At 64.3% G+C, this 25,779-nt stretch overlaps 11 protein-coding genes across 11 annotated transcripts in view; 5 read left to right on the plus strand and 6 right to left on the minus strand.

Annotated features, from left to right (window-relative positions):
* Positions 1–3,352: 3,352 nt before the first annotated feature.
* EMIHUDRAFT_241977 (hypothetical protein) lies at positions 3,353–4,578 on the minus strand (the record flags this gene model as incomplete). Its single annotated transcript, XM_005773047.1, has 5 exons — positions 3,353–3,378; positions 3,473–3,529; positions 3,776–3,824; positions 3,908–3,987; positions 4,395–4,578. 5 exons carry the CDS (start codon positions 4,576–4,578, stop codon positions 3,353–3,355), a joined length of 396 nt encoding a protein of 131 aa, XP_005773104.1.
* Positions 4,579–6,263: 1,685 nt separating this feature from the next.
* Positions 6,264–7,812, minus strand: EMIHUDRAFT_117547 (hypothetical protein; the record flags this gene model as incomplete). Its single annotated transcript, XM_005773048.1, has 2 exons — positions 6,264–6,991; positions 7,023–7,812. 2 exons carry the CDS (start codon positions 7,810–7,812, stop codon positions 6,264–6,266), a joined length of 1,518 nt encoding a protein of 505 aa, XP_005773105.1.
* A 1,278-nt stretch (positions 7,813–9,090) lies between these two features.
* Positions 9,091–10,144, minus strand: EMIHUDRAFT_444658 (hypothetical protein). The gene is made up of 2 exons (XM_005773049.1): positions 10,129–10,144; positions 9,091–10,075 (listed from the first exon to the last, which is right to left on the minus strand). The coding sequence occupies exon 2, from the start codon at positions 10,069–10,071 to the stop codon at positions 9,289–9,291; it is 783 nt and encodes a 260-aa protein (XP_005773106.1). The 5' UTR covers positions 10,072–10,075; positions 10,129–10,144; the 3' UTR covers positions 9,091–9,288.
* A 1,149-nt stretch (positions 10,145–11,293) lies between these two features.
* EMIHUDRAFT_241980 (hypothetical protein) lies at positions 11,294–12,082 on the plus strand (the record flags this gene model as incomplete). The annotated part of the gene is made up of 1 exon (XM_005773050.1): positions 11,294–12,082. The coding sequence occupies one exon, from the start codon at positions 11,294–11,296 to the stop codon at positions 12,080–12,082; it is 789 nt and encodes a 262-aa protein (XP_005773107.1).
* Positions 12,083–13,080: 998 nt separating this feature from the next.
* Positions 13,081–15,667, minus strand: PANK2 (pantothenate kinase; the record flags this gene model as incomplete). Its single annotated transcript, XM_005773051.1, has 8 exons — positions 13,081–13,391; positions 13,470–13,725; positions 13,895–13,942; positions 14,016–14,126; positions 14,297–14,440; positions 14,828–14,950; positions 15,170–15,328; positions 15,407–15,667. The coding sequence occupies 8 exons, from the start codon at positions 15,665–15,667 to the stop codon at positions 13,081–13,083; spliced, it is 1,413 nt and encodes a 470-aa protein (XP_005773108.1).
* A 312-nt stretch (positions 15,668–15,979) lies between these two features.
* EMIHUDRAFT_241983 (hypothetical protein) lies at positions 15,980–17,013 on the plus strand (the record flags this gene model as incomplete). The annotated part of the gene is made up of 2 exons (XM_005773052.1): positions 15,980–16,027; positions 16,213–17,013. The coding sequence occupies 2 exons, from the start codon at positions 15,980–15,982 to the stop codon at positions 17,011–17,013; spliced, it is 849 nt and encodes a 282-aa protein (XP_005773109.1).
* Positions 17,014–17,060: 47 nt separating this feature from the next.
* Positions 17,061–19,778, plus strand: EMIHUDRAFT_241984 (hypothetical protein; the record flags this gene model as incomplete). The annotated part of the gene is made up of 5 exons (XM_005773053.1): positions 17,061–17,523; positions 17,809–17,912; positions 18,078–18,479; positions 18,634–19,680; positions 19,758–19,778. The coding sequence occupies 5 exons, from the start codon at positions 17,061–17,063 to the stop codon at positions 19,776–19,778; spliced, it is 2,037 nt and encodes a 678-aa protein (XP_005773110.1).
* Positions 19,779–20,666: 888 nt separating this feature from the next.
* Positions 20,667–21,585, plus strand: EMIHUDRAFT_369070 (hypothetical protein). The gene has a single exon (XM_005773054.1). The coding sequence runs from the start codon at positions 20,693–20,695 to the stop codon at positions 21,368–21,370; it is 678 nt and encodes a 225-aa protein (XP_005773111.1). The 5' UTR covers positions 20,667–20,692; the 3' UTR covers positions 21,371–21,585.
* Positions 21,586–21,604: 19 nt separating this feature from the next.
* Positions 21,605–22,378, minus strand: EMIHUDRAFT_369072 (hypothetical protein; the record flags this gene model as incomplete). Its single annotated transcript, XM_005773055.1, has 1 exon — positions 21,605–22,378. A coding segment is annotated over one exon (637 nt), but the record flags the coding sequence as incomplete, so codon positions are not given.
* Positions 22,379–23,840: 1,462 nt separating this feature from the next.
* EMIHUDRAFT_241987 (hypothetical protein) lies at positions 23,841–24,639 on the plus strand (the record flags this gene model as incomplete). Its single annotated transcript, XM_005773056.1, has 3 exons — positions 23,841–23,846; positions 23,876–24,177; positions 24,627–24,639. The coding sequence occupies 3 exons, from the start codon at positions 23,841–23,843 to the stop codon at positions 24,637–24,639; spliced, it is 321 nt and encodes a 106-aa protein (XP_005773113.1).
* Positions 24,640–24,799: 160 nt separating this feature from the next.
* The window catches only part of EMIHUDRAFT_469941 (hypothetical protein), a 2,731-nt gene continuing 1,751 nt past the window's right edge, over positions 24,800–25,779 (minus strand). Inside the window, exons 4-6 of the mRNA XM_005773057.1 lie at positions 25,530–25,748; positions 25,129–25,409; positions 24,800–24,954 (exon numbers count right to left, since the gene is read on the minus strand). Coding sequence (XP_005773114.1) covers positions 25,320–25,409; positions 25,530–25,748 — 309 coding nt within the window. The 3' untranslated portion in view covers positions 24,800–24,954; positions 25,129–25,319. The remainder of the gene's footprint in view (positions 24,955–25,128; positions 25,410–25,529; positions 25,749–25,779) is intronic.

Genomic DNA, 25,779 nt, shown 5'->3' on the forward strand with positions numbered 1-25,779 from the left:
ACAGGGGACAAGCAGGACCCCGAGAAAACGGGAAGGGGAACCGCACGAGAAGGATCCGACGGGGGGAAAGAGCACGCGCCGAGGCGGCCAAACAGCCAGACACAAGGCAGGACGACGCCCGCGAGGGGACAACAGGAGGCGCAGACCCCACCAGCGGAGGCGCCGAGGGAAACGGCGGCGGCTGTGGCGGAGACAGCGGCAGCGGCGGTGGCGAGGGTCTATCCTAAGGGGGAGGGGGTGGGGGAGGGGATGAGGAACGGTGAGGGCGGCTGGGGCGGCCGGGAAGGCAACACAGGCGAGGCGCGGCGCACCTCAAACTCGAGCGAGTAGCGGGAATATCACCCGCTGCTCCGGCGGGAGATTGCTCCCCCGCCGCCCCCTGGGTCACCCCGAGTGACCTCGCAGCCCACGCCGTGAGGCGCTGCTGTCAGAGGGGTTTATCACCGCCGTATCCACCCCACACTGGCCGCCGAGGGGCCCGGCGGGCTGAGGCGCGCGAGGCGGCTTTTGCTCCCGCGGGGCGGCTCTACCCGTCTCAGCACGGCGTCCCGAGGTGTAGCCGTGTACCTGGCGGCAGGGCCATCACTCACGCGCCTACTCGCGGCACGAGGGAAGGTGTGACGCGACCGCGAGAGGCGAGATGGGTGATGGCGAGACAGTCGTTTGGCCCGTTTGAGGCTGAAAGGATGACCGCGGACGATGAGGGCGACGATTCATCGCGGCTACTGAGCAGGCAAGGTCCGGACCTACAGGATGGAGGGGCGAGTAGTGAGACTCGGGACCATATCTTCGCGTCGAGAGACGAAAATCCGGATTGTCTGACGCCAGCCGCGCCGGGCGCCGAACGTAACTTAAGGGAACTGCGCGACGACGACGACAGTTTGCGCCTCTTCCTTTCACCACCGCCCTTCCAATGGTATTTGCCGGTCGGGGGGGCGTCGGCAGCACCGCCGTTCCGCGCGGATGTTGCAAACGGTGGCTCGGGGCACCTATCTCGGCAGCCCCGGGGCGGGAGCCGAGGAGGGGCAGCCGTTGCGGTGGCGCCATCGCAGCTCGGCGGCGCGTGGGGAGCCGAGCGGCTCCCAGCGATCCCGCGAGAGAAGGGCCCGCATCCGTCCCGGATGCCGCGCCCACGCTGCCCGACGCAAGCGCCAGATGGGAGAGGAGGTTGGCAGCCTTTCTGCGCTTCGAGGTGCAAGAGAGAACTTGTCGCGCCCTTTGTATTTAGCGGGAGGAAGCCAGGTGGGGTTTAGCCCAATGTGAACCACTGCGCGGACGGAGGCCAGATGTGAGCGAGGCTTCTATGTCCGCAAACTTGTCCTGCGTCTCCGCCTGGAGGTGTGGAGGTAGCTGTAGCGACGGCATTCGTATGTGTACACAATCATGGGACTCGAGCGTCTGTTTCAGACGTAGTGACTGTGGCGTGCTGAGCGTCGTCTCGTAGATGATCGTGTTGCAGCATTGGTTCGAGTACTGCTTCGCAAATTCCAGAGTGGCATCCAGAGCATTGAATGAGAGAGTGTCAAAGTCAATGCGCACAATGGCTTGAGCGTAGCCAAGTGGCGTAGGCAACCCATACAGCATCAGAGCCTCCACGATTTTGTCCTTGCTGTTCTCGCAATAGCTGGATCCACCGTCAAAGACAAAGAGGTTACGTCCAATCACGTATGCACCCGGTGTCTCAGTTTCCAAGGCGTTTTTCGACTGCCTGAACAAGGGTAGACTTCCAGCTTGCTGTCGGACCGCTGAGGAGAACGACTTTGGATGGGGTGCGTCCGGCGATCACATTCCTCAACTGGGCGCACTGCGCGGGTCGAACGCGAGTACACTCCTCATAGAAGCTCTTGTACACTGTCTGTTTCCATTTGTCATAGGCAGCGTTGTATGCATCGCCGCAGTCAAAGTCTTTTGGATTAGGTTGATTCAGCGGCGACGGTGACGGAAGCGCTTTGCGAGATGCCTACCGGTGTGCACGGGCGCGGATGCGGGCGGGGGCAAGGGACGGGCGAGAGGCGGCGGGGGCAAGGGGCGGGTGAGAGGCGGCGGGGGCGAGGGGCGGGCTGGGTGGCGCGCAGGGGCGGGCTGGGTGGCGCGCAAGGGCGGGCGGGTGGACGGCCGGCCACCGGAAGTTCCCGGAAATGACTCATCATCAGCTCTCTCGATAGTATTGTGACAGGGTACAAACTGACGATCGTCAGTTTGTGATTCCCCTCACCCTCTGGTGAGACCGGTCACCTGGTCAACCGGTGGGTCGCAAACTGACTTGCAAACTGACTTTTCTTTTTTCACACCTCCACGTGAGGTGTGAATGTGAAAAAAGAAATCAGTTTGGCACCCATTCATAGGTCATCCACCTGGCTATCAGGTGAGCCGCAAACTGACTTTTTTTCAGACTTCACCCAGAGTTCACCCAGACCGTACACAGCGGCGGACAGAGGGATGCCGAGCCTTCGATCAGGGTGGTCGTCGCTGGAAGCCGACGAGCGGAGACGCGCGACACGGGAGCGGACACAGTCCCGCGCCCCTTGCCAGTCAACATCATGAGAGGCACCGGGCTCGGCAACCCATTCCCCCCATGGGGAAGAGAGGCACCGACGAGGCGCTGCGCGACCAGGTATGCGAGGCATTCGACACATAAACAGAGCGAAACTATCCACCAATACAACCCATCCAAACAAATACAACCCACCCATCTTCAATATCATACCACCCTCCAAACAATACACACTACACACATAACCACCTTCCAAACACTACATACTACACACAATATACTACTACTACTATCACTACTACTAACACTACACCATACATACCACCACCTCCACCCTCACAATATACTACGGTACTAACTCTACCACCACCATCTCCACCCCCACCCTCACCACCACTCCCCTCACTACCACCACCTCCACCAAATCCACCCCCCCCCTCACACCACCCCCACCCAACCCCCCCCATTTTCACTTTTTAGCTATATGAGTTGCCTTTGCAGGTCGCCTCTGCCAATGTCTGAGCTCATACTGCAGAGTGGGGCGATGCCGTCTCCGCAGCGAGTGGCTGCCGGTTCGAGTTGACGTGGCCGAGTGGTTAAGGCGAGGGACTGCTAATCCCTTGGGCTATGCCCGCGCGAGTTCGAACCTCGTCGTCAACGGTTTTGTTTTTTTCCCCAGCGATATTGTCGTTTTCCATTTTGGTTCAGGCATGGACATGCACATGTGCATGCACATGCAACATGTACATGCACATACAACTGTGTCACGGATCTTCCTTCTCCCCTTCCCGATCTAACAAACAATCAAGCCGGCGCGCAGATCTACTCCTCCAAGCCGCACGTACTCTTCAGAGGCGGTCAGACCCTCGCGATCGGCGCGAGGACTGCGTCGAAAAGCCGGAGAATAACCCGCATACCTAAACGCCTCTGCGGTCGGTGGGGCCAGGCCCAACCCATCTCGCGCGGCGTGCAGCTAACCTGCCCAGTCTCTGGCGAGACGTTTGTTGCGCCCGCCGACAGCGACGCCGGAGGGGCCTGTGACGAGAGAAGCTCGCGGCGGAGTGCCTATTGTATGAGACTGCGTGTGCTTGTCCGACGGTGGGTGAGGGTGCGCGATGTGTCATCTCTTGTGTGTTGTTGGGCGGTGGATCTGTGGAGCTTGGACGTTGGACGGGGAGCTTGCGCCTGCTGTCCTCGGACTGGCTGTGGGCGGTGCCGGTCGTGCTCTCGTGCGGTTCCAAGTGCGTGCAACAGGTCGCGTGATATGCCGCATGCATGCACCGCGGGCCGCGACGGCTCCGCGCATCGACCGCACGATGCCTTTCTTTGCCTCCGCTAGCGTGCGGGCTGCGCAACCGGTCCGGTATACGCGGGCTTTAGTAAAGCGGGGGAAGGGGACCCTGAGTTGACCACCTGGTTGTGCGCCGGGCCCTCCTGCTCGGCTCCAGCGAGTAGACAAGTCTTGTCATCAACAGAGTAGAGCGTGGTTTTACCTGAGGGAGGGTGTAGAGGATGTAGAGTGTAGAGCGCTGTAGAGCTGTAGAGATGTAGAGCGCTCTGGAGCGCTGTAGAGCTGTAGAGCTCTACATCCGGCGCGTGACGATGCGCCTCCGTTGTAGAGCGATGTAGAGCGCGATTTTGTTGTAGAGTGTGTTGTAGAGGCTCTACAGCCAAACCGCCGGGAAGGCAGTGACTCAAAGAGGTCGAGCCGCGCTAATGGGGTGTCTCCGAGCTTACTGGAGCTCTGATGGACAGCCCTGACTATCCCTGACACACAGAGAGTCACTCCGACGGCACACAACACCCTATAACTGCGTCATGACCAGCCTGCCATGCGTCGCCGGTGCCGCATTCGTCGCTGTGCTTCTTTAGCAGGCGGTGGACTGTCGGCTGCGAGGACGGTCGCATTTGCGCGAGGCGAGGCGAGCATTGCTGCGCGTTGCATGCGCCATGACTCGCGCCAGCGCGTGCGGGAGCTCCTGGCTGAGCGTTGAGTCCAGGCGAGTTGCGCTGGCCACGATCGCTACGCCGAGCCGAGCTGACGCGCCGAGGCGCCGGCCAGTCGCAGCCGTGAGGCATGCCATAGCAGCAGAGGCACCTCCTACCCATTGGGCGGGCAGACAGAAGGCCAGGGCAGCACTGGCAACTGCAACGCGCCTCATGTCGGAGAGCGACCGTGCCGCCTCGTTCGCCGCTTATGATGTAGAGTTTGTTGTAGAGATTTCACGTTGTAGAGCGCCTCTACATCGCTCTACAACGGAGGCGCATCGTCACGCGCCGGATGTAGAGCTCTACAGCTCTACAGCGCTCCAGAGCGCTCTACATCTCTACAGCTCTACAGCGCTCTACACTCTACATCCTCTACACCCTCCCTCAGGGTTTTACCTCACACCCATGATCTCACAGTGTGCCGGCAGTCACCGAGCAGTGTCGCTCACACATCAACGAGCAAGCCGCAGCACAAGTGACTGAGGGCCAGTGAGGGCGAGCCCACCGCTGTCACAGCTGTGGCAGCCGCACAGTAGGTAGGCTGTGTCAACTGTGCAGAGCGTGTGAGCAGCAGAGGAGCTACACTCCAGGCTTCAGGCGCAAAGAGATGCATGCCACCGAAGGCGCTGTCGAGGTTCGCCGAGCGCGGCGCAGTTGAGGGACACCGTCACCGACGAGCGCGTTGGACTTTTCACTCCGGACAAAGACAGTGGCACGCACCGCGCGTCTTAGCGGCGAGGCGCGGGACCGTCTGTGGCGAAGTGGGTCGCGTCCCTCGATTTCCGTCAACTCACGGCCTTCCCCTTTATTAGTAGGGACTTCATGAACGGCCGAGCAATACATTAATATTATTAATTGATCCTTTTTGCACGGCTGAGCCCTCCCCTCCCTCCCCCGCGCCTCTCTCTCCCGCCACGCGCTCCGTCCGAACCCTCTCCCCTCTTGCACAACAGGAATTTAAAATAACAGATGAGGTGGGAAAACAATGATTCAATCGATGGGCCTGCCCATTCCGGAGTGGTTCGAACCCACACAAACCCGAGACGGTGATGGGAAACGTCGTGGGCGGTCTCAGGCCCAGTGTGCAGTGAGGTAGTCGGCGTCTGACTATCCCGGATCCTGCAGAACAAGTTCCTCTTGTAGCTCGGTCGGTCACACCGCCATCGCCGTCGGGGAGAGGTCGAGGGGAGCGGGGGGACGATACTGCTTCGGCAGCGTGCACCTCGATCCTGTACCGTGTTTGTTATGACCCCCCCCCCAAATGAACACTCCAGTGAGGGAGGGTGAGACGATCGAGGGGTCCCGTACCACGCGGAATCGAGACCCTATCCAGTGCTCAAGTGCTCAAGTAGGGAGTGTGTACGGCTCTGCCTACGGTCTAGCCTCTTCCCTCTCTATACGCGCCGGCGGTGCGGGCACTCCATCCTCCATGCCGACCATGGGCGCACTCGCACTCACTGCGCGCTCGAGCGGTGCATGCCATCTTGCCATCAAGCAACAAGCATGCTCGAGGAGGGTGCGCATATGGCGCGCCACATGGCGCATGGCGCCTATGGCCATGTCCCCCCATATGGCCGATCATGGCGGCCCCGCGCCCCGCTCGAGGCCCCGTTCAGGAGATTTGCTCGGGGATTACTCGTTGGGTTGATACTTGATTCCGCTCGCGGCCAGAAACGAGAAGCGGGGATTCCGTCTCTCGGGCGAAACGCGGAAAAGACTCTGCTCGCTGGGGCCGAACCCGAAGCGGGCCGTACAAAGTAATAGACGTACACGCCCCTGGTCAACGGTCAGACCGTGTCGCCGCATCTCCCACCCCCTCTCCGCCGTCCCTCCGCCTACCGCTCGCCCCCGAGCCGTCCCTCCGCCCTCCACCAGCCACCACCGTCCCGGGCGCCACAAACGTCTTGCTTGCCAGCCTCGCGTCGCAGTAGCGCGCCCCCGGCACCCACCACCGCACCCTCGCGCGCTCGGCGCCCTCGCAGCGCGTCTCGATGCTCGCATTCGAGCCCGGCCGCAGCGGCAGCCTGCCAAGCCACTCCACGAGCCTCGGCCCTCCGCCCCCGCCCCCTCCTCCGCCGCCCGAGGCCCCGGACGGGTCGGCAGTGTAGACCAGGTCGTTTGGCAGGTAGCAGTGCTCCGACGACTGCACGAAAAAGTGGACGTGGTTCGGCGCCGCGTTGTAGAGCTCGAAGTAGTCGTTGGTCGCCGCGTAGAGCCGGTCCGGCCCCGTGAAGCACGTCTCGGCGTCGAAGCAGCCCGACGGCTCGATGCTGCGCGCGGCGGAGAGCGCGACGTTGAAGGCCTGCTGCACGTCGTCCGTCTTGGACTGGACGTGCGCAAAGGCGACCGCGCCGTAGCGCGCCGTCACGGCGGCGGTCACCGCGTGCAGCGAGAGGGTTCGCGCGAGGCAGGCCTCGCGAAGGTGCGCCGGCAGCGGCGCGAGCAGCGGCGACGAGCAAAAGCCGAGCTCCGCGATGAGCGTGCCCTCGCCGCTCGATGGGAAGACGCCTGTTCACGGCGAGGCGCGTCAAAAGGTGACGACTCCCGTGCCCCCCCCCCCCCGCTCGAGGAGAGGGCACGCCCGCGTACGAGTCGGGGACGACCGCCGCAGCGACGTGCGGCAGCCGGTTGAGCGCGTGGTCGGCCCAGATCTGCGCTCCAATCGAGCCGGCGGAGCAGCCCGACACGACGAGCGACGCGAGCGGCGAGGCGAGCGTACCCGCCGCCGCCTGCTGCCCGTACACCCAGTCGAGCACGCTCCTCGCATTCTCGTAGCCCGCCTGCCGCACAGGAGAGCCCGACGGGTCGCGGTACTGGCGCGTCACGTTGCCGCCAAAGACGCTGCCGTCGCAGTATAGGACGTGCGCAATCGTGTACGCGCGGAAAGGGTTGTCGGGGTTGGCGCGGTCAAAGACGCCGCCCCGTGTCCCCTGCGGGAAGGCGCCGGTGCTGCACGCGGGAAAGCTGGTCGAGGGCTCGTCCCAGCAGGCGCCGCCGCCTTGGAAGAATAGGAGGAGCTTGTCGCGGTCGCCGCGAATCACCTCAAACTGGTAGGGCGTGGTGGTCGTGAAGATGCACCGCGTCTTGCCACCCGGACGAACCAGCCAGGGTGAGTCGGGAGCCATGCCCGACAGGTCGCAGCGCTCTGTGCGAGACATGGTGCAGACGCTGACGTGCTCAGCCGTCGTGCTCTGCCCGTTGCTGATGAATGTACCGCTTGCGCCGTGATCCTCGCGCCGGAGCAGGCGCAATGCGGGCTCGAGCTGCGGCACACTCGAGAGGAGCGATGGCAGGGCTGTGGAGGCGTTCGCCGTGATCGGCCAAGGCATGCTGCCTTTCGGAAAGTCGGTCACTCGAGATTATGGGGCAAGCTGTCGGACCCACTCGCCGCTTGTATCGTAGTCTTGAGGGTGCGCTGCCGAGGGCTGCCGAGGCAGTGTCGCCCCCAGTCTTTGTTAGTATCGAGGTCTCGTGAGTTTTGGCACTGATAAATTCGTGGCGTTCGCGGCGAGCCGAGCCAGGCCACGGCGCTCGGCCTGCTGAGAGAAGACCTTCCCCGACGGCAGTGACAATTTACCCGACATCAATCGTCGACGGCAAGCTCGAGAACTGCGCCTCCAAAGTCGCCCAGATTCGCCTCTCGCGGCGGCGCTGAGTTAGTATCGCCGTTGCGCCAGCCGGCTCTGCTCCACAGCAGGGCATGCCTGACTGGCTCCTGCTAGCCGTGCGTCCTGGTGGCATCCATTGCCAGCTCAGGTAGCCTCACTCAGGGGGCAACCGCACGGCCTACTCGCCCAAGTACTCGCTTTCTTTTATGTCCCACCATGCAGAGCGCATCTCTCTCTCTGTTGTGCGAGGCGTGAACCGCGCCATTCGCTCTCACCTGGCAACCCTGTCTGCACGTCTCGCGCGCGCGTGAACAGGGCTCCAGGCCCCAAATGACGTGTGAGTGTTAGAGTTGTTTGGTATTGCTAAAAATCTCTCTCTCTCAGGGGGTCGCCTCGCGCACAACTCGGCGCCGCACAGCACCGCTCCGCGTTACTACCGAGTTAGTATCGTCGACCCACAGAGACTGCTCTTCTGTAGGTGGAGCCGACAAACGCCGGCCGGGGGTCGGCCCCGCAGCCCCCATCGCCGCCGCCGGGGCGGCGGCGGCCTCGGCGGACCATCCGGCGCGCCGCGCGCCCGACGGGGAGGTGTTCACCACTCCTGGCTCCTCACCCCGCCACGCCTTCGTGCAGACGCCGTGGCACCCGCCTCAGGCGCCGCTCGGACTCGGTTGACGGCCGCCCAAGTGCTTGGCTCGTGCCCAGCCGAACCGGCAGGCGATGCCCACTCGCTGCTAGGCTAATCCCGGGCGGTCAAGCGGCGGTGTGGTGCCGTGAAGGGCAGCGGTGCCAAAACTACGACTATTAGTACCGTGCGGGGGCAGTGCATTTAATTCTGTCAAAAATCGAAATGTGCTCCGTGGGACGTATTGGGCTATATAGGATCATACGTCCGGGAGGCCCCCCATGCGTGCCGCAACGACCCACAGTGCTGGTACCACTCTTTTCACGTTCACAGCTCTTAAGTGTGCCATAACTCCGATACATGGGGTAGACGACGAATTTTACGTTCCAACACGGTAATGGGTAAAGAAAACACAAAAGCTAGACAGTAGACACGTACTCGAACACGGAACTGTAATGAACACCTGCGACCTGCATCCACGCGCAAAGCCACGCCGCGCTATTGATGTCTTCCTCTCCCAAGCACGAGGGGCCAGGGCGGCGGATCCAGCGGAGTGGAGGCGGCAGTCTTGCTCAGTTGCTGCTGCAATCAATGGGTGTCCACGCGTCGTCGACGCACTTGAGAACATTCGGAGCATCCGCTGCCTCGCGATCGAAGTCCATCATCTCACACCAGCTGCAGTCGGACAGGACCGAAAAGTCAACAGGACTGATCTGCAGCGCTGCCGTAGCCTCCAAAGTGTACGGCGTGCCGTCCTCCTTCAAGCAGTCGGCCGATTGCGTCTGGCCAAACGCGAAGTCGTGCGAAGCGCGCAACGTGCACTTCATCAAGTAGCCGCCCTTGTTGCCGCCGGAGGCTTGCTCGGGAGGGTCATCGGACGGGTGAGCGGCATACTGGTACGGGCAGACACCCACATCCTTCAAGTACTTGGAGAGGGTCTTGGCCGCCCCATTGACGCCTTGAAGATCCTGGAGGGGCGACCAAGAGTGGCCGCAAGCAGACGCTTCGAGCCGGCGTCCGTGGTCTGGAGCCTTGTCAAAGACACGATAGACTGGGCAGCCGCTAGGGTCGTTGCACTGGCCTACCGCAAAGTCGGAAAATCCGCCTCGACCAGCATTCTTGACGAGGTGATACTTGTCCTTGTCCGTGCAGATTTTCTGGTACTCCTCTGGGTGCGCGCCCGGGTTGGAATCCTCAAGCAGCCCCCAGGCGAGCTCCGGGATCTCGGGAAGTGGTATCGTGCCCTCAGGAGCGGTGCGCTTCTCGCCGCACACTGCAACCGCTTCAGGCGACACGGGAAGAGCCGTCGCGACGCCAGCGCCGACGGCGATCAGCATCAGCTTTGAGAAGATCATTGTCCTGACGGAGACACTCGCGGTGAGGCACGCGTTGGGACCTGTGGCGGCACTCACGATGGATGTGCGATGCGAGACAGTCCTGCAAGGGCCTTTCGATTGCCTGCGAATGAAGCGGCTTTCCTCCAGGACACCCTCCCTCCTTGACCCACTTATCCAATTTTATATTATACCGAAAGGAGAGGATGAGAACTCGCCTTAACATCACCTCACTTCTCTTCAGCGCACGATTTTTTAATTCGGAAACCATATGGGGAATGAATGCCTAGCGCCGTCGTCCTGGGGGGGACCCGTCAGGCAAACAAAAACAAACTCTCTCTCTCTCTCTCGTCCTGACCGGGGCGCGGGGAGGGTGCCCGCCGGAATTCCGGCGGAGACTAGTACTCCAGTCGTGGTCCCATTCAGACGGACCTGCGCTCCCTCGTGTGCCTGCCGGGTTCTCTCCTGCTTTCTGGCGCATTACGGACAGCCAATCCCTTCCTTCCGATCATGCCAGAGACATTCGGGCCGGCGGCTTTTCGCACTTTTCGGGCCTTGTGTTGGCAATGGGCGAAATCTCCGATTACGTGCGGTCCCGTTTCGTCGCCGCGTTATATGGATCTCGCCACGCTTCTCCGGTCGATCTCGATTTCGCAAAACACTACAGCAGCAGTTTAAGTCTAGCGGCGAGGGAGGCGGAGAGGCGAGCAGCAGAGGAGGCGCAGCTTGCTTGCGGAGCAGCGGGTGAGGTGTGTCGTGTGTCTCGCGCCTTGCGGGGGGGGGGGGGGGGAGCGGAAAGGAGGAACCTCTTCCCAAGAGCACCACTCTTGGAGCGCCGCCACTACCACCCAGAGCGCTGCAAGCAGCGCCGGGCAATGACGGCTTACCGCCCACCCAGCCCCCCCTCGGCACACCCCGGCAGCCAATGTGTGACGGCTCGAACCCGCTAAGCCATCCCATCCCGCAAGCGGGATGGCCCGCCACACTCGAACCCGCAAGCGGGCGTACGTACGAACCGCGAGCGGCTCTCGCACTCGTGACACAGACGACAGACGGCGCCGGGGCTATAGGCGACCGAAGAGGAACTACGGCAAGAACCGCACACCACCCGCTGACGAGCGCTCGCGGAACAGGTCCGCGGCGCCCGTCAGGGGCGATGGGAATCGCCGGCCGTTTATGCATCCACTTTTTACGAAGAATTTTTGTTCTATCTTAAGATTCTATCTTTTGGGACGCACACGATATGTTCGTGGTTGGCGTCAAGCGGTTCGACTTTGTCGCCTCGCCGATGCGGCCGAGCGTGTGCGTGCTCACCTACGTGTGGACGGTGTACTTCCTCTTCATGACATACTACGTCGAGCGCCGGACAGTCAAGCGTGCGCACAAAAAGTTCGTCGCCCACGGCACAAACCACATTGCGCACCTGCACGGTCTCGGCAGCTCCCTCGAGCTCACCATCGGCATGTTCGCCATCCTGCGACCCGACATGCCCTCCCTCGCCTACGCCTGCGTGGCGCTCGCGATGCTCATCAACGTCCCAACGGGCTTCCTCATGACCACCCGGGTCTTTGGCGTCAAGTATATCACTGTGCCCGGCTTCACCCTCTTTGGCCTCCTCCGCATGGCCGAGGCGTACCGCACCGTGTTTATTCACCCCGGGTTCGTGCACTACTTGTGGATCCTGCTGCAAGTCGGCACCGCCGTGCGGCTGCTCGGTTTCTACGTCCTCCCCTTCTCCTCGGTCGACGGTGCGCGCGGCGACCTCTTCACCGAGCCGGTCAACTACACGCTGTGCATCATCCTCTCGGGCTACATCACCACGGGCTTCGTCTACATGCCCTTTCTCAACGTCGCGTCGCTCCTTTACTTCTGCTGCGCGCAGCCATACTACAAGTCGGCACTGAGTGCACGGCTACGGCCGTATCTCGGTTCCGCGGGGGAGGAGGTGAACGAGGCCGAGGCGTGGCGCGACTCCTGGCGCGACAGCGTTGCGCGCAAGTCGGGCCACGGCTCGAAGGAGAAGGCATACTGAAGGGCCACGTGATGGGCGTGGCCGCCTTGCGGTGACGGCTCTCGCGGGTTGGCGGGCCCGGGCTTACCCACGTCTCGATGGAGGTTCTGAAGTGACCGTGGTGCCGTGTACGTGCATGTGCGCATCGTGTCGCTGCTCGTTGCATTCCGATACAATCTGTGCGTAGTGGTCTCTAGTGCATGGAGCATTCTATCCCTCCGTGTGTGCATGTGTATGTGCGTGCGTGCGTGCGCGGTGCGTGTAGTCGTCTGATATCGCAGGTGGTTCAAATTTATTCGTTTGTCTGTCCTGACCCCTGCGGAGATCAGCAGGAGGATGCGATGTCGACGATACAGAGATTAGGAGCAGCAGGTACCCGAGGGACCATGTGGAAGACGGCTAGTGCTAGTCCCCCATCGGGAGGACGACCCCGGCTAGTGTCGCCGACCACACCCGCACACCCCCACAAAGAGAGAACCCTGCACACAAAGATCGCGCACGGGCGGGGGGAGATCTGTTCCTTTTTCGTACCCATCTCACAGAGGACAGTAGGGAGGTGTCCCCGTTTTTATTTATTTATGCGGTGTGTTTTTTGGGTGGGACGCGCGCGTGCTACGCCCCGGCGGCGGCGCGGCCGCCGGGCCGGCCGCGCCGGCCGCGGTGCGCGGACCTGCCCGTGCGTGTCCCGGGGGTCTCCCGCCGGGGGGATCGGATGCGATATACGTAAACTTTTCGCAGAATAGGAAAATGCTTTTGTGTGCGGTACACCGAGCCAGAGACACACCACTCCCTTCAGACAAAATCTCGAGACACGAGACGCCGCCGCGGCGCGCTCGCGTCGCATACCACGCGTCTCTTGCTCTTGGGCCTCTTGCTCGGACCTGCTCCTCGAGTCCTCCCACAAACACCGCTCGCACACAGTTTCGACTTGAGCCGCCTCTCACATGCGCATCTCCGCGCGCGGCTGGTAGCCTGGTACAGACGTCACGACTCACGTTGGCCTCGGGCAGGCGCCGGCGCTAGCGGCCCTGCTCCGCGGCGCTAGCGCAGTTGCGACACTGCTCCAGGTAGGCGCCGATGGCGCCAAAGTAGCCCTCGTGCCGGAAGAAGACCGCCTCGGTCGGCTCGGCGCCGACAGGCAGCAGCAAGTCGCCTGGAGGCATGCCGCAGGCACGAATCAGGGGGCGGGAGGAACTGGCTGGGGGGAGGGAGGGGCCTCGGGTCTCGCGTTTTCTGCGGCCCAGCTCGCCGTGCACGACGACGCGCGGCATGCGCTGCAGCGTGTAGACGATGGTGCGCATGGCGAGATCGTTGCCGCGCAGGAAGTTGCCTGCGCGTCGCGAAGCGGCAGGAGGGGAGGTGAGGCGGCGCGTCCCTCTCCACCGCCCGCTCCGCCCGCTCCACCGACCCCATCCCTGCGCCTCTCGACTCGTCCGCCGTCCCTCTGCCCCTCCCTCCCTGCCCCCTCTGCGCGCGCCGGTGAAGAAGACGCGCCGCAGCCCGTGCACCTGCGCGTTGAGATGCGCGATCTGCGCCAGGTTCTGCGAGATCATCACGACGAGAGCCTTGCAGAGGTCGGCGTCGCTCGCCTTCGGCTCCGCCGACAGGGCGCGCGCGAAGAAGGAGGCGGTGAGGTCGCCCGGCAGCTGCAGCCCGGCGCGGTCCTGGAGCAGGAGCACACGCGCGCGTGAGGCTGAGCAGCGTCGTGCGCCGCACTCTTGCGCCTCGGGGGCATTCGAGAGCCACGAGCCTCTCGAGCGTGCTCGAGTGCATGGATGTGAGGTTCGGCATCTAGGGGCGGGAGTCCTCGCCCTCGCCGTAGATGTCGCGCACGAGCATGTCGACCTTCCGCGCGTCGCCGTCCTCCGCCATGTCCATCGCCTGCGGGCCAGGCGCGGGACAGCGTCGGGGGCGTGCGACGGCAGCAGCGCGTCGGCCCGCCTCAACCGCGGACTGGCGCCTCCTTGAAGGAGGCCGCCTTCGTGAGGCGGCGGCAGAGGCCGAGAAAGGTGCCGCCGCCGAGCGCAGTGCCGGAGACGCGCTCGAACTGCGACTCGGACGTGACCTGCGCGAGGGCGGGGCGGGCGTGGAGGGGTGGAGGTCGGGAGTGTGGGTGGGGCCGGCGGCTCGCGCGTGGCGGCGCCTTGAGGATGGAGGATGTGGGGAGATATGGGGAGATATGGGGAGATATGGGGAGATATGGGGCGCCTTGAGGATGGAGCAGCCGGTGCCGACGTTGCAGAGGAGGAAGGGGAAGAAGTTGATGCCCGAGAGGTCGCGCTGCACCCGCACCACGCCGCGGGCGGCGGCCCGCTCCGAAGAGGTGCGAGGCTCCTTGTCGTGCGTCCGCAGCGGGACCGAGCGGCGGGTGACGGCAGCCTGGCCGGCGGACGGCGGACGCGCTGTGAGCGGGCAGGCGGGGAGACGGGGGCGGCGGATGGCGGCGGGGCGACGCGCGCACGCCTCGACGAGAGGGTCCCTGACTGCTGCAGGGTCGGGCACCCGCTCAAAGGTGTAGCACTCGTCCGCCACCATCGAGGTCATGCAGCAGATGCCTGCGCAGCCAGAATGGAGAGGCGCGAGGTGAGGCGAGGTGAGGCGGGTGTTGACCAAGCCAGGCCCCGCGGGCCCTCTCCCTCTCCCTCTCCCTCTCCCTCTCCCTCTCCCTCTCCCTCTCCCTCTCCCTCTCGCACTGCGAGGACGACGGTGCCCGAGAGGAATGGGACGGTCTCAGGTGTCTCGGAGGTGTCTCTCGCCGAGGACGACAGTGCCCAGCTCCGAGCACGCCGTCAGCTCGCAGCCGAGGCTCTCCTCGATGACGCCCTTGAACTTGTGCGCGCCGCCGCCCGTCGCGTACATCGTGGTGAAGCCAGCCTCCAGGTTGTTTGCCTGCGCCGCACAGCGAGCGCGGGTAAGCGAGAGGCGGCGAGCGAGATCGAGAGAGGCGGCGCAGGCTTCTCGAGCGCCGCACGACAGCCTCCGGGAGGCAGGCGTGTCTGATAGTGAGGCACCGCCAGCGGCTGCGAGCACCGCAGCGAAGCCTCGCTGCGCTCTCCCCGGCAGTCGCGCTCTCTCCCAAGGCCCGCCTCTCCTCTGCTGTGGGCGCACTGTGCCGCCCTCTGTGCCGCGCGCCTTCATCAGCTCTACGGCGTTGCGAACGTGGCCCGTCTCGAAGCGCACAAAGTGCATCCGCCCGCCCAGCTCCGGCATCGAGACGGCGAGCGCCTCGTCGCGCACCCCAGAGTTCCCGTACGTGTTTGAGTTTTTCTACGCCGCGGCAGCGGAGGGTCGGGCGCGCCGAGCGGGCGCGTGGGCTGCTGGGCGCGGGCGGGTGCTGGTGCGCACGATAAAGTCCAGAAAGGGCGTCTTCACTCCATCCTTCTCCAGAAACGTTAGCTTCGCCAGCGAGCCGCCGATGTCGAGCCCAATCCGCAGCTCGAGGCCCGAGTGCGGCTTCATGTACGTCTCGCGGAGACGCTCGCTCAGCCGGTCGGGGTCGAGCCGGCGTCGTCTCCACCGCGTCCACTGCAGCAGGAAGAGGGATAGCAGTACCGTCGGCGCGACAACTAGCGAGGCCGTCACCGACGAGTTGTTCGTGTCCATCATCGCGGCGAAACGCTGGCGCGGTGGAGCGCCCAGCGCCCGGGGATAGACGGGAGCGCGACCGGGAACCTGGCTGGGATCGGGCAAAAGAATTTCTTTGGGGGAGCACGAGCACGGCTTAAGTCGCGGAGTCGACTTGCCGCACAAGTTGTCGTCACACAAGAACACAACGCGGGACAACGGACCACGGAGCACGGGCTCGCAATGTAATCCTCCTACGCAGCACACTCGTCTAACCCTGCCATAGCTCTTGCTTTGTCTTCACAGTAGGGTGATAAGAGACGCCGCAGAGGATTTCTCGTTTTTTGCCCTGTAATGGCGGTGCCGCCCGAGCTGATCGAGCTGCCCGAGGATGCCCTGCGCGTTATCCTCTGCGCCTGACCCGCCTCGGCGCTGGGCTCTCTAGCCGCCTGCTGCCATGCGATGGAGATCATCATCACGTCCAGTTCCGCACTGTGGTAGACGAGGCTGCAGCAGGACTTTGACGTCCCGCCCACCACGCCGTCATCATCGACAGGCTCGACGCCACCCGCCCGGTGCGGTATAAGGCCCTCTCCCAGTCGGAGATCGTCGATCTCCAAGTCGTCGGCTTCCTGACGGACGGCGGCCTCGACTCGGGTTCGGAGCCAGGTGGTGGTGCCGTCTCTTCCGTCCCTGCCGTCAAGGAGAAGGAGGTTGAGATGTTTCGCCTGCCAGAGGGGAACCCGTCCTGGGCGGGGAACGCCTTTGAGCCGGACGAACGATGCTACTCATCCGACGTCGCGCCCGACCAGGGCGCGGCGGCCAACGTCCTACTCATCGGTCGCGTCGCCTGCGGCGTGTCGGCGGAGCTCGCCGTTGCTCGTGCAGCGACGGCGGCGCGGCGTGCGTTCCTGCTAGCGCGCATGTCGAGCATCCCCGGGCTGCTGCCCCAGAGTGAGGACTTCGGTGGGGTCGCCTCGATGGATGCCGCCACTGTCGACAATTGCTTCATGCAGCTCCTCGGCCACCCCAACGGCGTCGAGCTGCTGCTCCTCGACCTCGACGGCGCGGAGCGCGCCGCCGCCTCGCGACAGCTTCGGCAGTACGCCGAGAGCACGCCAGACTGGAATGACGGCCTTCGCGAGGACCTCATCGCTACGCGCCAGCAGGGCTCCGTGCTCGTGGTCGACCGTGCGACGTGGCAAGCGGCCCAAGCCGACAACCCCTTGGACGGCGGCGCATCACGTGACAGCCCCGAGTCCCTAGGCATGGCGGTGGCGCCCTCCGAGGTCGCAAGCAGCAAGGCAAGCGCGCGGCGCCGGCGGCTGTGTCGGGAGGGGGGAAAAAGTCCTGCTAATAGTTCGACGACGGCGAGCGAGAGCGAGTAGTCCCTAGTCCAACCGGAACCGCAAGACCGACAAGCCGCGGGGTCGGCATGAGATGGTCGTGGTTCACGAACCCTCTCGCCTCAGGCAATGATTCCCTCATGGGTCGGTTCACGCTGGCACTCGCTGCGGCCCCGCTGGGCGCGTCGCTCATTGCCATCTGCCTGTCCCAGGCCTGCGTGTGGAGGCAGCGGCGGATCCACGCAGACGAGCGCTTAGGCACTCAGCTCGACGAGCTGCAGTCCCGCCTGAGAGAAGCGCTGGCGGTAGATCGCGCCGTCCGGCTGCGCACCACCGCCATCAGCCTCAGTCTTTCATGGGCATGCCTGTGCCTGAGCTCCTCCAGCCTCGAGAGCCGGCCTACCGACCACACCACGTACAATGCCACACATTGGGATTATAAACGGACGCTCGTCGACTACATAAACCACCCTGAAGACCGGTACAGTCCTAAGCAAAAGAAGCGAATTCAGAGCTTCTCTCATGCGCTCGGAGAATCGCTTCGAAAGGCTGGTTTGACTACGTCTCTGTTTAACAGTTTATGGAGTCCACACCCTCCGGCTCCGCCGTCGGAGCCGCCGCCGCCGTCGGAGCCGCCTCATACACCACGGCAACCTCCGTCGCCGCAGCCGCCGCCGCCACCGCCGCCGCCAACACCGTTCCCGCCGCCAGACCGCGACTGGGAGGTACATCGCGGCGAATCGTGCCCCGGCAAGGTCCTAGGCGACGAAATGCCGCAATTAGCCGTAAAGCCAGCATGCATTGCCGACCCGAGATGCTTGTCAATCGTGTGTACAGCCGATTCGATGAACTTCTGCTCACTTCGCGACTCGAATGACTTGGTCGGGTACCTTCCCGAGGATTGCTTCATCTTCAAACCGAGGCGAAAGCGTGCCCCACTGGTCGACTATCGGACGCCAATCTCACCACCACTGCCACCGCCCTCACCGCCCCTACCACACCCACCGACCCCACCGCCGTCCCTGCCGTCACTACCGCCGCCATCCTACGCCCTATTGACCGACTTTCGGACACCACCGCCGCCACCGTTACCGTTCCAACGGAAGCACTGGTCTTCGTCAGTTGGACATGGGATATCTTACTACGGCGACTATGGTCTACACTGGCTGTACCTAGCCAGCGGCGGGAGTGAGAATGCACATGCATATATCCAGGCGTACGCACCCGGAGATGGCGTTTCGACCGAGTTCGTTGTCTATCACCAACTCCGACCGCTGGGCAAATATGACTACGGTCGTGGGCTCGGTGGCTTGCTAACGCACTGCGAGGTCCGCTTTACCGTAGCACAGTCCACCTGCCGCCAGTGGGCCACGGAGCGGCCCCTGATTGCAAACTTTGTCGGCCCGGCGGGAGTGGCGTGGATGCCTCCCCGGCTGCTGGCATGCCTCCTCGGAGCCGGGGGGCCCTTCTTTCTGTTGCTTGCCCTCCGGCCTATCGACACCGCCTTTGTGCGGACCCACCTGCGGGCCTGGAGCCGAGATGGCCCGCAAGATCACCCGAGGCTGTTCAAGATAGGTGCGAATCAGCTGCCTCCTCGTGTGTGCCGTGCTTGGCGCTTGGCCGCATCCATCGCCACCACGAGCGGGCATGCGACCCGATCAGCACGCGGACTCCGCTGTAGGCGTCGCCGTGTTTGGCCTCCTAATATCGCAGCACTTCGCCCTCATTCCCCTCTTCCAGCTGGGCCGCCACCATGGAATGCCGTCACAGAAGCTGCGGGCGGTCTTCGCGTACGCATGGGCCTCGCTCGCTTACGGGCCTCCGCTCTGGGCGGCGTACCACTTTGCGGCGGCACTCAGCCTCCCGCCTCGCCGCGCGATCAACGTCGCGTGGACGACCTTCGCCACCTGCTTGCGGTGGTCGTCGCGCATCACGCTGGGCTACCTCGGTTTCGATTTTGCCATTTTGTGGGTCGACCGCGGCGCCGTCCCGCCCGACCTGTCCCCCTACGTCACGATGGCTGTCATCCACGCCCGCGCCCTCACCCGCGTCGTCGGTGCCGACCTGCTCGCACGTGTCCTCACCCCCTCTGTCCGCGGGCGCCTCTTCCGCGCGGTCGGAGGGTTTGGCCAACCCGCCAGCTCCCGTGGGCTCGCCGCCATCGCTGCGCTGGTGACGCCCGCGTTGAACGGCTGGAGCGCACGACGATGGTGCTCGGCGCTGCGTCGGACTGGCCGAGGAAGCGTCGAGGCGAACGTGCTTGCGGCCGCTGGCCGGTTTCGCGGCCTCCCGTGGTCTGCACTCGAAGCTCACCACCTCAGCTCGTCGCTCGGCTCCGCCGAGCTGAGCGCGGCAGCAGCGCCTGTCGAGCTCGGCGGTATCGACGCGTTCATCAGCCACTCGTGGAGCGACGATGGCGACGCCAAGTTCATGGCGCTGTCTCGCTGGGCGGCTGAGTTCGAGCAGCACGCGGGGAGAGAGCCCGTCTTGTGGCTGGATAAGGCGTGCATCGATCAGGACGACATTGACGCGTCCCTGCTGGGCTTGCCAATCTATGTCTCGGGGTGCACACGTTTGCTCGTGCTGGACGGGCCCACGTACTCAACGCGGTTGTGGTGCATCATGGAGATATTTTGCTTTGTCGTCCTCGGCGGCTCGCAGAACGACATCGAGGTGCTGCCACTTGGGGCGCCGACGCCAGGGCGCAAGGTGCCGGCGGCGTCCCTCGCGCCCGGAGCGCCTCCGCCTCCTTTGTCCTCTTCTCCTCCGCCCCCTGCACGACGCAGACCATCCACGGCGCCGACTAAGACGCGGGGCGCGTCGAGATTCGCCACACCGCCGCCTGGCCACACCCACCGAGGGGCGAGCGAGGTGGCGCGCAACTTTTGCGCGCGGCGCGCTCTCTGCTACCACGCCCGAGACCGCGAGCGGCTGCTGGGCGCGATCGAAGCGGCGTACGGCGACACAGAGCCGTTCGATGCAGCGGTGCGCAGCCTGCTAGACTCGAGCGCTCACGAGCCGAGCAGCGCCCGCATCGGCGACAGCGGGGGAGGGGGCCAAGCCGGTGCGAGTGGCAGCAGTGGGGACGGTTGGAGAGGCCAGCGACGGTGGACCTCCTCCATCGCGCGCTACTCCTCCCTCGGCACGCACGTCACGACTCCGCGCGGCGTGTCGAGACGGCTGGCGCCGGAGGGCGTCGGCGCGTCCTGCTCGCGAGTGGTCGCGTCGACTTGCTCGACCTCCGACTCGATTTCGCAACGCAATAGCCCCAAGGGACGACGTACGATCAGCGTCAGAGTCGTTGAGATGCATTAAGCCCCCCCCCCCCTCTGATAAAACGACAAAATCCGCGCGGAACACTCTAGCCTAGCATGCTAGCATCGGGAGGACGACCCCCCGGCTAGTCGCCGACCACACCTACAAAGAACCCTGCACAAAGATCGCACGGGCGGGGACCTGCAGTAGAGGTCCGTTTTTATTTATGGGGAGGGGCGCCTCAAATACCTCCGAATCGTCCGGGAAAGCGCGGAAGGAGTTGACCGAAAACAGAGCGCAGCTGAAGCCGCGCGCGTCTCGCGCCGCACACAATGAGCTTCCAGAAGCTGCTTCCATGGATCGGCATCCTCAAAACACAGAGCTTTGCGAGGGCTGCTTTGAGCGCGCCCGTCACCCGACGCGAATTCTCTTTCCGGGGTCACAGCCATCAAGGGAAATCCGCACCATGTCCCGCCAGCCTCGCCGCGCGGCGCAGGCGGCACAGGAGCGGATGCAGCAGCCATACTTCGACCCGGCCGCCCGCGGCAGCGACGAGGAGGAGAGCGATGAAGACGGGATGTCGGCCAGCGGCGAAGAGGAGGAGGAGCCCGCGGCGCCGGCGCAACCGCTGTCAGCCTACGAGGAGGAGCGGCTACGCAACATCGCCAGCAACCAGGCGGAACTCGTGCGGCTCGGTCTCGCGCCGCCCAGTACGGCGCCGCGGCCAAAGCGCAGGCCGGCCGCGGCGGCGGGCTCCTCCAGTGGCGGGGCGGCGGCGCTGAGAGCGGCAACCGCTGCGGGCTCCTCCAGCGGCGGCGTCCGCCGCGGCGGCGACGACGACTACAACGATGGAAGCAGTGCCTCCTTGTCCGACGACGAGGGAGACGACGCCTCGCGCGCCACCGCTCCCGGAGGCGCCTCCTCCGTCGACCCAGCGGCCGACGCGGGCCAGCTGTTCAGGCTCCTGGTGGGCGAGGGCGGCCTGCTGCAGCTTGACAAGCTCGCGAGCGTCACTGCCGACCTGAACCTCGACTTCTCGCAAGAGGACCTGCAACACATGATCTCTCTTTTTGACAGCAACGGCCAGGGCGCGCTCGGCCTGGACGACTTCACGGCGATCGTGCGCGCAGCTGCCACCGCCTGAGTGCGGCCTACGTGCGGCCGGCCGCTGGTAAGGAGGCCGGCCGCTGAAGGTGTGTACAGCGTCATGCATTGTACCCTACCTGTTCGAGAGTAGTGTGAGTCGCCCGACGCCGCCCCCTAGATGCCGTATGGCGCGCGCACACTCATCGGCCCATCATCCCCGCGCCCAGCGCGCGTCATGTGCGATGTGTGCTGTATGCGTATGGCTGGCTAGGTAAGATACGAAAAAAAGCTGCAGAAAGCTGCGCGGCCATGAGAGCGCGCCGTGACTGGCGACAGGTGAGTGAGAGTCAGTCGGTGCACGCGCGTGCCGCGCGAGAGGAGCGCCGAGGGCCGGGCGCCCTCGTAAAGCAAAAAAGCCTCTCTCAGGACTCAGCTGGAGGTGCAGGATATCTTGTAGAACTTTGAGAAGCCGGGCTCGTTCTCGAGGATGAAGCACAGGTGAGCATCAAACGTGCCAGAGGCGCCGTTTGGCTCGCACTTGATCTTGACGACCGTCGGCTCGCCGCCTCGGCGTTGCATGCGGCCCTCGAGCGGCGACGACTCGTCGGTCGAGATTGAGAAGGATGAGTGCGAGTCGGCGGTGAGGCCGAAGAAGTAGTCCTCGAACGTGTTCATCATCGGGGGGACATCTATAACGATCTCAGCGTCGTCCATTGAGTTGCACGCAATCTCGAAGTCCTTGTCGGTAGCTGACATTTCCATCTTGTCGAGGTTCCACTCGGGGTCCTTGAGCACGAGCTTGGCCGCCTTCTCCACCGGAAGCGACGGTCCCGCCTGGCCCGCTGCCGCCGTCACCTGCTCGAGCGTCAAGCCGCCCTCTGCAATGCCCCTGACCATTCCGCCCTCGTCGTCAAAGCCTGTGCCGGCGTCCCGTGTCGCGAACGGGTCGGACTGCATTTTCACGCTGCGAGAGTGGCGTGTCTGCACGACAGCACCGCGTAGTAGCGGGGATGCGAGAAGAGCTGAGCCAGAAGCTGCAAGACACGTTAGCCACGCCGCCACCATCGGAAGAGAAGAGATCTCTCCCTCTCTCTCTCTCTCCAGCCGGCAGCGACTGGGTTCCAACTTTTTCCGGGGTATGGTATGGTTTTCTTGCGACAAAAATGCGCGAGCGGCCATCTTTACTTCTCCCCGCCTCCCTCCCTGCGAACGCGCACCGCCAGGGTCAGGGCTCTCTAGCCCGCAGCCCGATCCTGAGCGTCTGGCCGCCGGCGTGCGCTTCTTTTAGCTCACCGCGGCCCTACGTACGTTGCGTTTTTTCTCACACCACACGTGCCCCTTGAGACTTGACATCCGTTCTTGAAAAAGTGGGTGTAGGGTGAGTGGGTGGGTGAGTGGGAGCGCTGGCTGCGAGCGACAGCCCGATCGCCCTGAGTTCCGCCAGGACCGCCCTCTCGCCTGCCGCCGCGGCCACTTGATCCATCTCGGCCTCTCGGATCGCCTTCTCCCGTTGTTTTGCCCTATCTGCTGCCGGCACGAACCTCACCGGAGGCTCCACCACCACCGCACCCGCGCTGCCGCCAGCCTCAAGTCTGTCCAGGGCATCGAGCGCCTCGGCGTGGCGTTGTGCAGCCCGTTGCATGTATACGCACGCGTCAGAGAGGCTCTGCACACACTGCTCGTACCGGCCGCCCAGGCGATTGACTTCCAGTGAGCGGTGAAATGCGGCCTCCGACTGCTTGCGATGTAGCTCGTAGTACCCGACGGCGTCCCCGGCCGGAGTAAGTAAAGAGGGCCCGCTCCCATATCAGCTTCAGCTGATTCGACGCATCGCATGCGTCCTCCCACGTCTGCCGCGCCACGTCTGCAGCTGCCTGTGTCCTGCGTACCGTGGCCACCCTCGCCTTCCCGTTCTCGCGCGCAGCACACAGGTCCCGGTACGCTGCCCGCTCCTCTGCTCGTGCCGCTTCCACAGTTGTCCACGTGGGAGCGGCGGCGGGCTCGGGCGGCGACGGCGGTGCCGACGGCGGTGGCCCCTCGTCGCCCGCCGGACCTCGGAGGCATTGGCCTCCCGAGGGCCCTTCTGCACTTCCGCGCACACCTGCGCACGTGGATATATTTTTGTTTCTCTTCTTCGACTTCAACACAACACAACGCTGCCAGCAATGCCCCGCACCGCGGAGACGAAGAAGCGCGATCGCAAGGACGACGAGGAGGTCGAGGAGGAGGAGGAGGAGGTCGAGGAGGAGGAGGAGGGGGAGGGCGAGGACGACGGCGGCGACCCCGACCACGAGGATGAGGACGACGACGACGAGGAGTCGGACGGAGACGAGTATGTGGACGAGTCCACCGGCCGGAAGGCAAAGAAGGCCAAGACTTCCAAGAAGAAGAAGGACGCCGAGGAGGATGACGACGACGATGACGACGACGATGACGACGACGACGAGGACGAGGACGATGCGGTCCCGGGCGATGACGGGGAGGCGAGCACCGCCCTGCGTGCATATCTCTCACCTCACACCATGTCCATGTGTGTCTCACGCGCCGCGTCGCGTCGCCGGAGGAGGATGAGGAGGGCGACGAGGACGGCGCGGACGAGGACGACGAGCTGCCGGCGGCGGAGATGAAGAAGATGAAGAAGCGCAATGTCACGCTGACGCTCGAGCGCATCGACGGCAGCCTGGGGATCGCGGTCGCGGGCAACCAGGTGACCGCGGTGCACAAGAACGGGGCGGGCGAGGCGGCGGGGCTCGAGATTGGCGACTTGATCACGGAGGTCAACGGCAAGGACACCCACCTCGACACCTTCGGCAGCCTCCTCCCCAAGGACAAGACCAAGCCGATCAAGCTGCGCGTCGTGCGCCTGTTTGAGGCGCGCCTCCTCCTCCCTCCCCGCCCTACCCCTCCTCTCTCCCGCCCGCCTGGCCGAGCGGTCCGCATCACCGCACCCCAGCCCCCCACCTCTCTCCCCCTCTCGAGCAGATTGACCCCGAGGCGGAGGCGGAGGCAAAGGCTGAGCGCGCCGCCAAGAAGGCGGAGCGGGAGGCGGCGCGTGCGGCGGCCGCGGAGGAGGAGGGCGAGGCGGCGGAGGTGGAGGCGGAGGACGACGACGCGCCGCCGCAGGCGGAGACGACCGTGGAGGAGGTGGCGGCAGGGAGCTGAAGGGCTCACGCGCAACGGCTTGCATGCTATTTGGGACCTCTCCGCTCGCCGCACTGTCTCGCGCGCAGCATGCTGCAGATAGGCGGGAAAATCGGAACGCTCAGCGTGCTGCGCGCACGGGCCATGCGATGCAGTATTCCACGCCGGGGCAGGGACGCACTGTAAATTAACGCGGATAAACGGAACTATATAACGAGTTGCGCGACGTGATGAGACTATGTCTGTATGAGTATGACCGATGCCGCGATGGCGGAGAGACGAGAGTGGACGGTAGCAGCAGAGGCGGCCAGGAGCGAGATCGTGTCTGTAAGTTTGTGTGCCCCTGGCGACTAAAATGATACCAGTTACCACGGTACGCCTACGAGAGAAGGTGGGGGGGCCTAAAGGGCGCAGCCGCGCGCAGCAGCCGCAGTGCCGACCCCGCAATCTCCACAACACCGCCAACACGGTGACAACACGCGCACCCAACATTGCCCGGGCCGCCGCGCGCGCTGAGGAGGCGGGCGAAGCGGTGGGCAGGCGGGGCTGCGAGCGGCCACAGGCAGGCGCCGCGCCCGAGCTACGATCCGACTAGAGAGCCCGACCGCGCAAGTAACACAGAGGGCGGTGTCGCCGCCGAGCGTGTCACTGCTGCTTGCACTCCTGCTGCCCCTCCGCCGGCGCGCCCCTGCCCTGCCCCCGCTTGATCTTTGAGGTGTCGACGTGGTCATCGTCGTCCTCCGACTCCTCGTCCTCCTCGTCCGACTCGTCCTCCTCCTCGTCCGACTCGAAGTCGTCCTCCTCGCCCTCCTCCTCGTCGTCGTCGTAGTCCTCGTCCGGGTCGATGGCGGCGCCGGTGAACCACGCTACCGCGCGCGGGATGATCTTGTCCTTGATGGCGCACCCCATGTCGTAGTCGTTTTCGAGCTGCTCGTGCAGCTGCTCCGCCTCCTCCTGCGGACGGCACCGCCACGAGGTGGACGCGGCGTGGGTCGGGAGGGCGGGGGGGGGGGGGGGGGGAAGGGGGGGGGCTTCGCAATTTTTTTTTTTTTTGCCCCACGGGGGCCTCTCACCTTTTCCATTTCCTCGGCGTCCTCCGGGATCTCTGGGGGGTCAAAAAAATTTAAAAAGGAGTCGGTCGGCTCCTCCACCTTGATGGGGGGCACCTTGGCCTTTTTTTTTTGCCGGTTTTCCACCATCCGGACGGGCACGTCCATCCCCTCCTTCCAATTGAAGGCGGGGCCGAACGCACGTTTAAGCACCTCGTCCTCCTCAATCGGGTCGAGCAAGTAGGTCTTCCCGGTGCGACCGGCGTAAGCGGGTGGA

The sequence above is a fragment of the Emiliania huxleyi genome, assembly GCF_000372725.1.
Source record: "Emiliania huxleyi CCMP1516 unplaced genomic scaffold EMIHUscaffold_348, whole genome shotgun sequence".
Lineage (NCBI taxonomy): Eukaryota > Haptophyta > Isochrysidales > Noelaerhabdaceae > Emiliania > Emiliania huxleyi.

What these genes read in the sequence shown, in the direction of transcription:
- EMIHUDRAFT_444658 (XM_005773049.1), bottom strand. Translation starts at nt 10,071, where the DNA reads ATGATCTTCTCAAAGCTGATGCTGATCGCCGTCGGCGCTGGCGTCGCG.
- EMIHUDRAFT_369070 (XM_005773054.1), top strand. Translation starts at nt 20,693, where the DNA reads ATGTCCCGCCAGCCTCGCCGCGCGGCGCAGGCGGCACAGGAGCGGATG.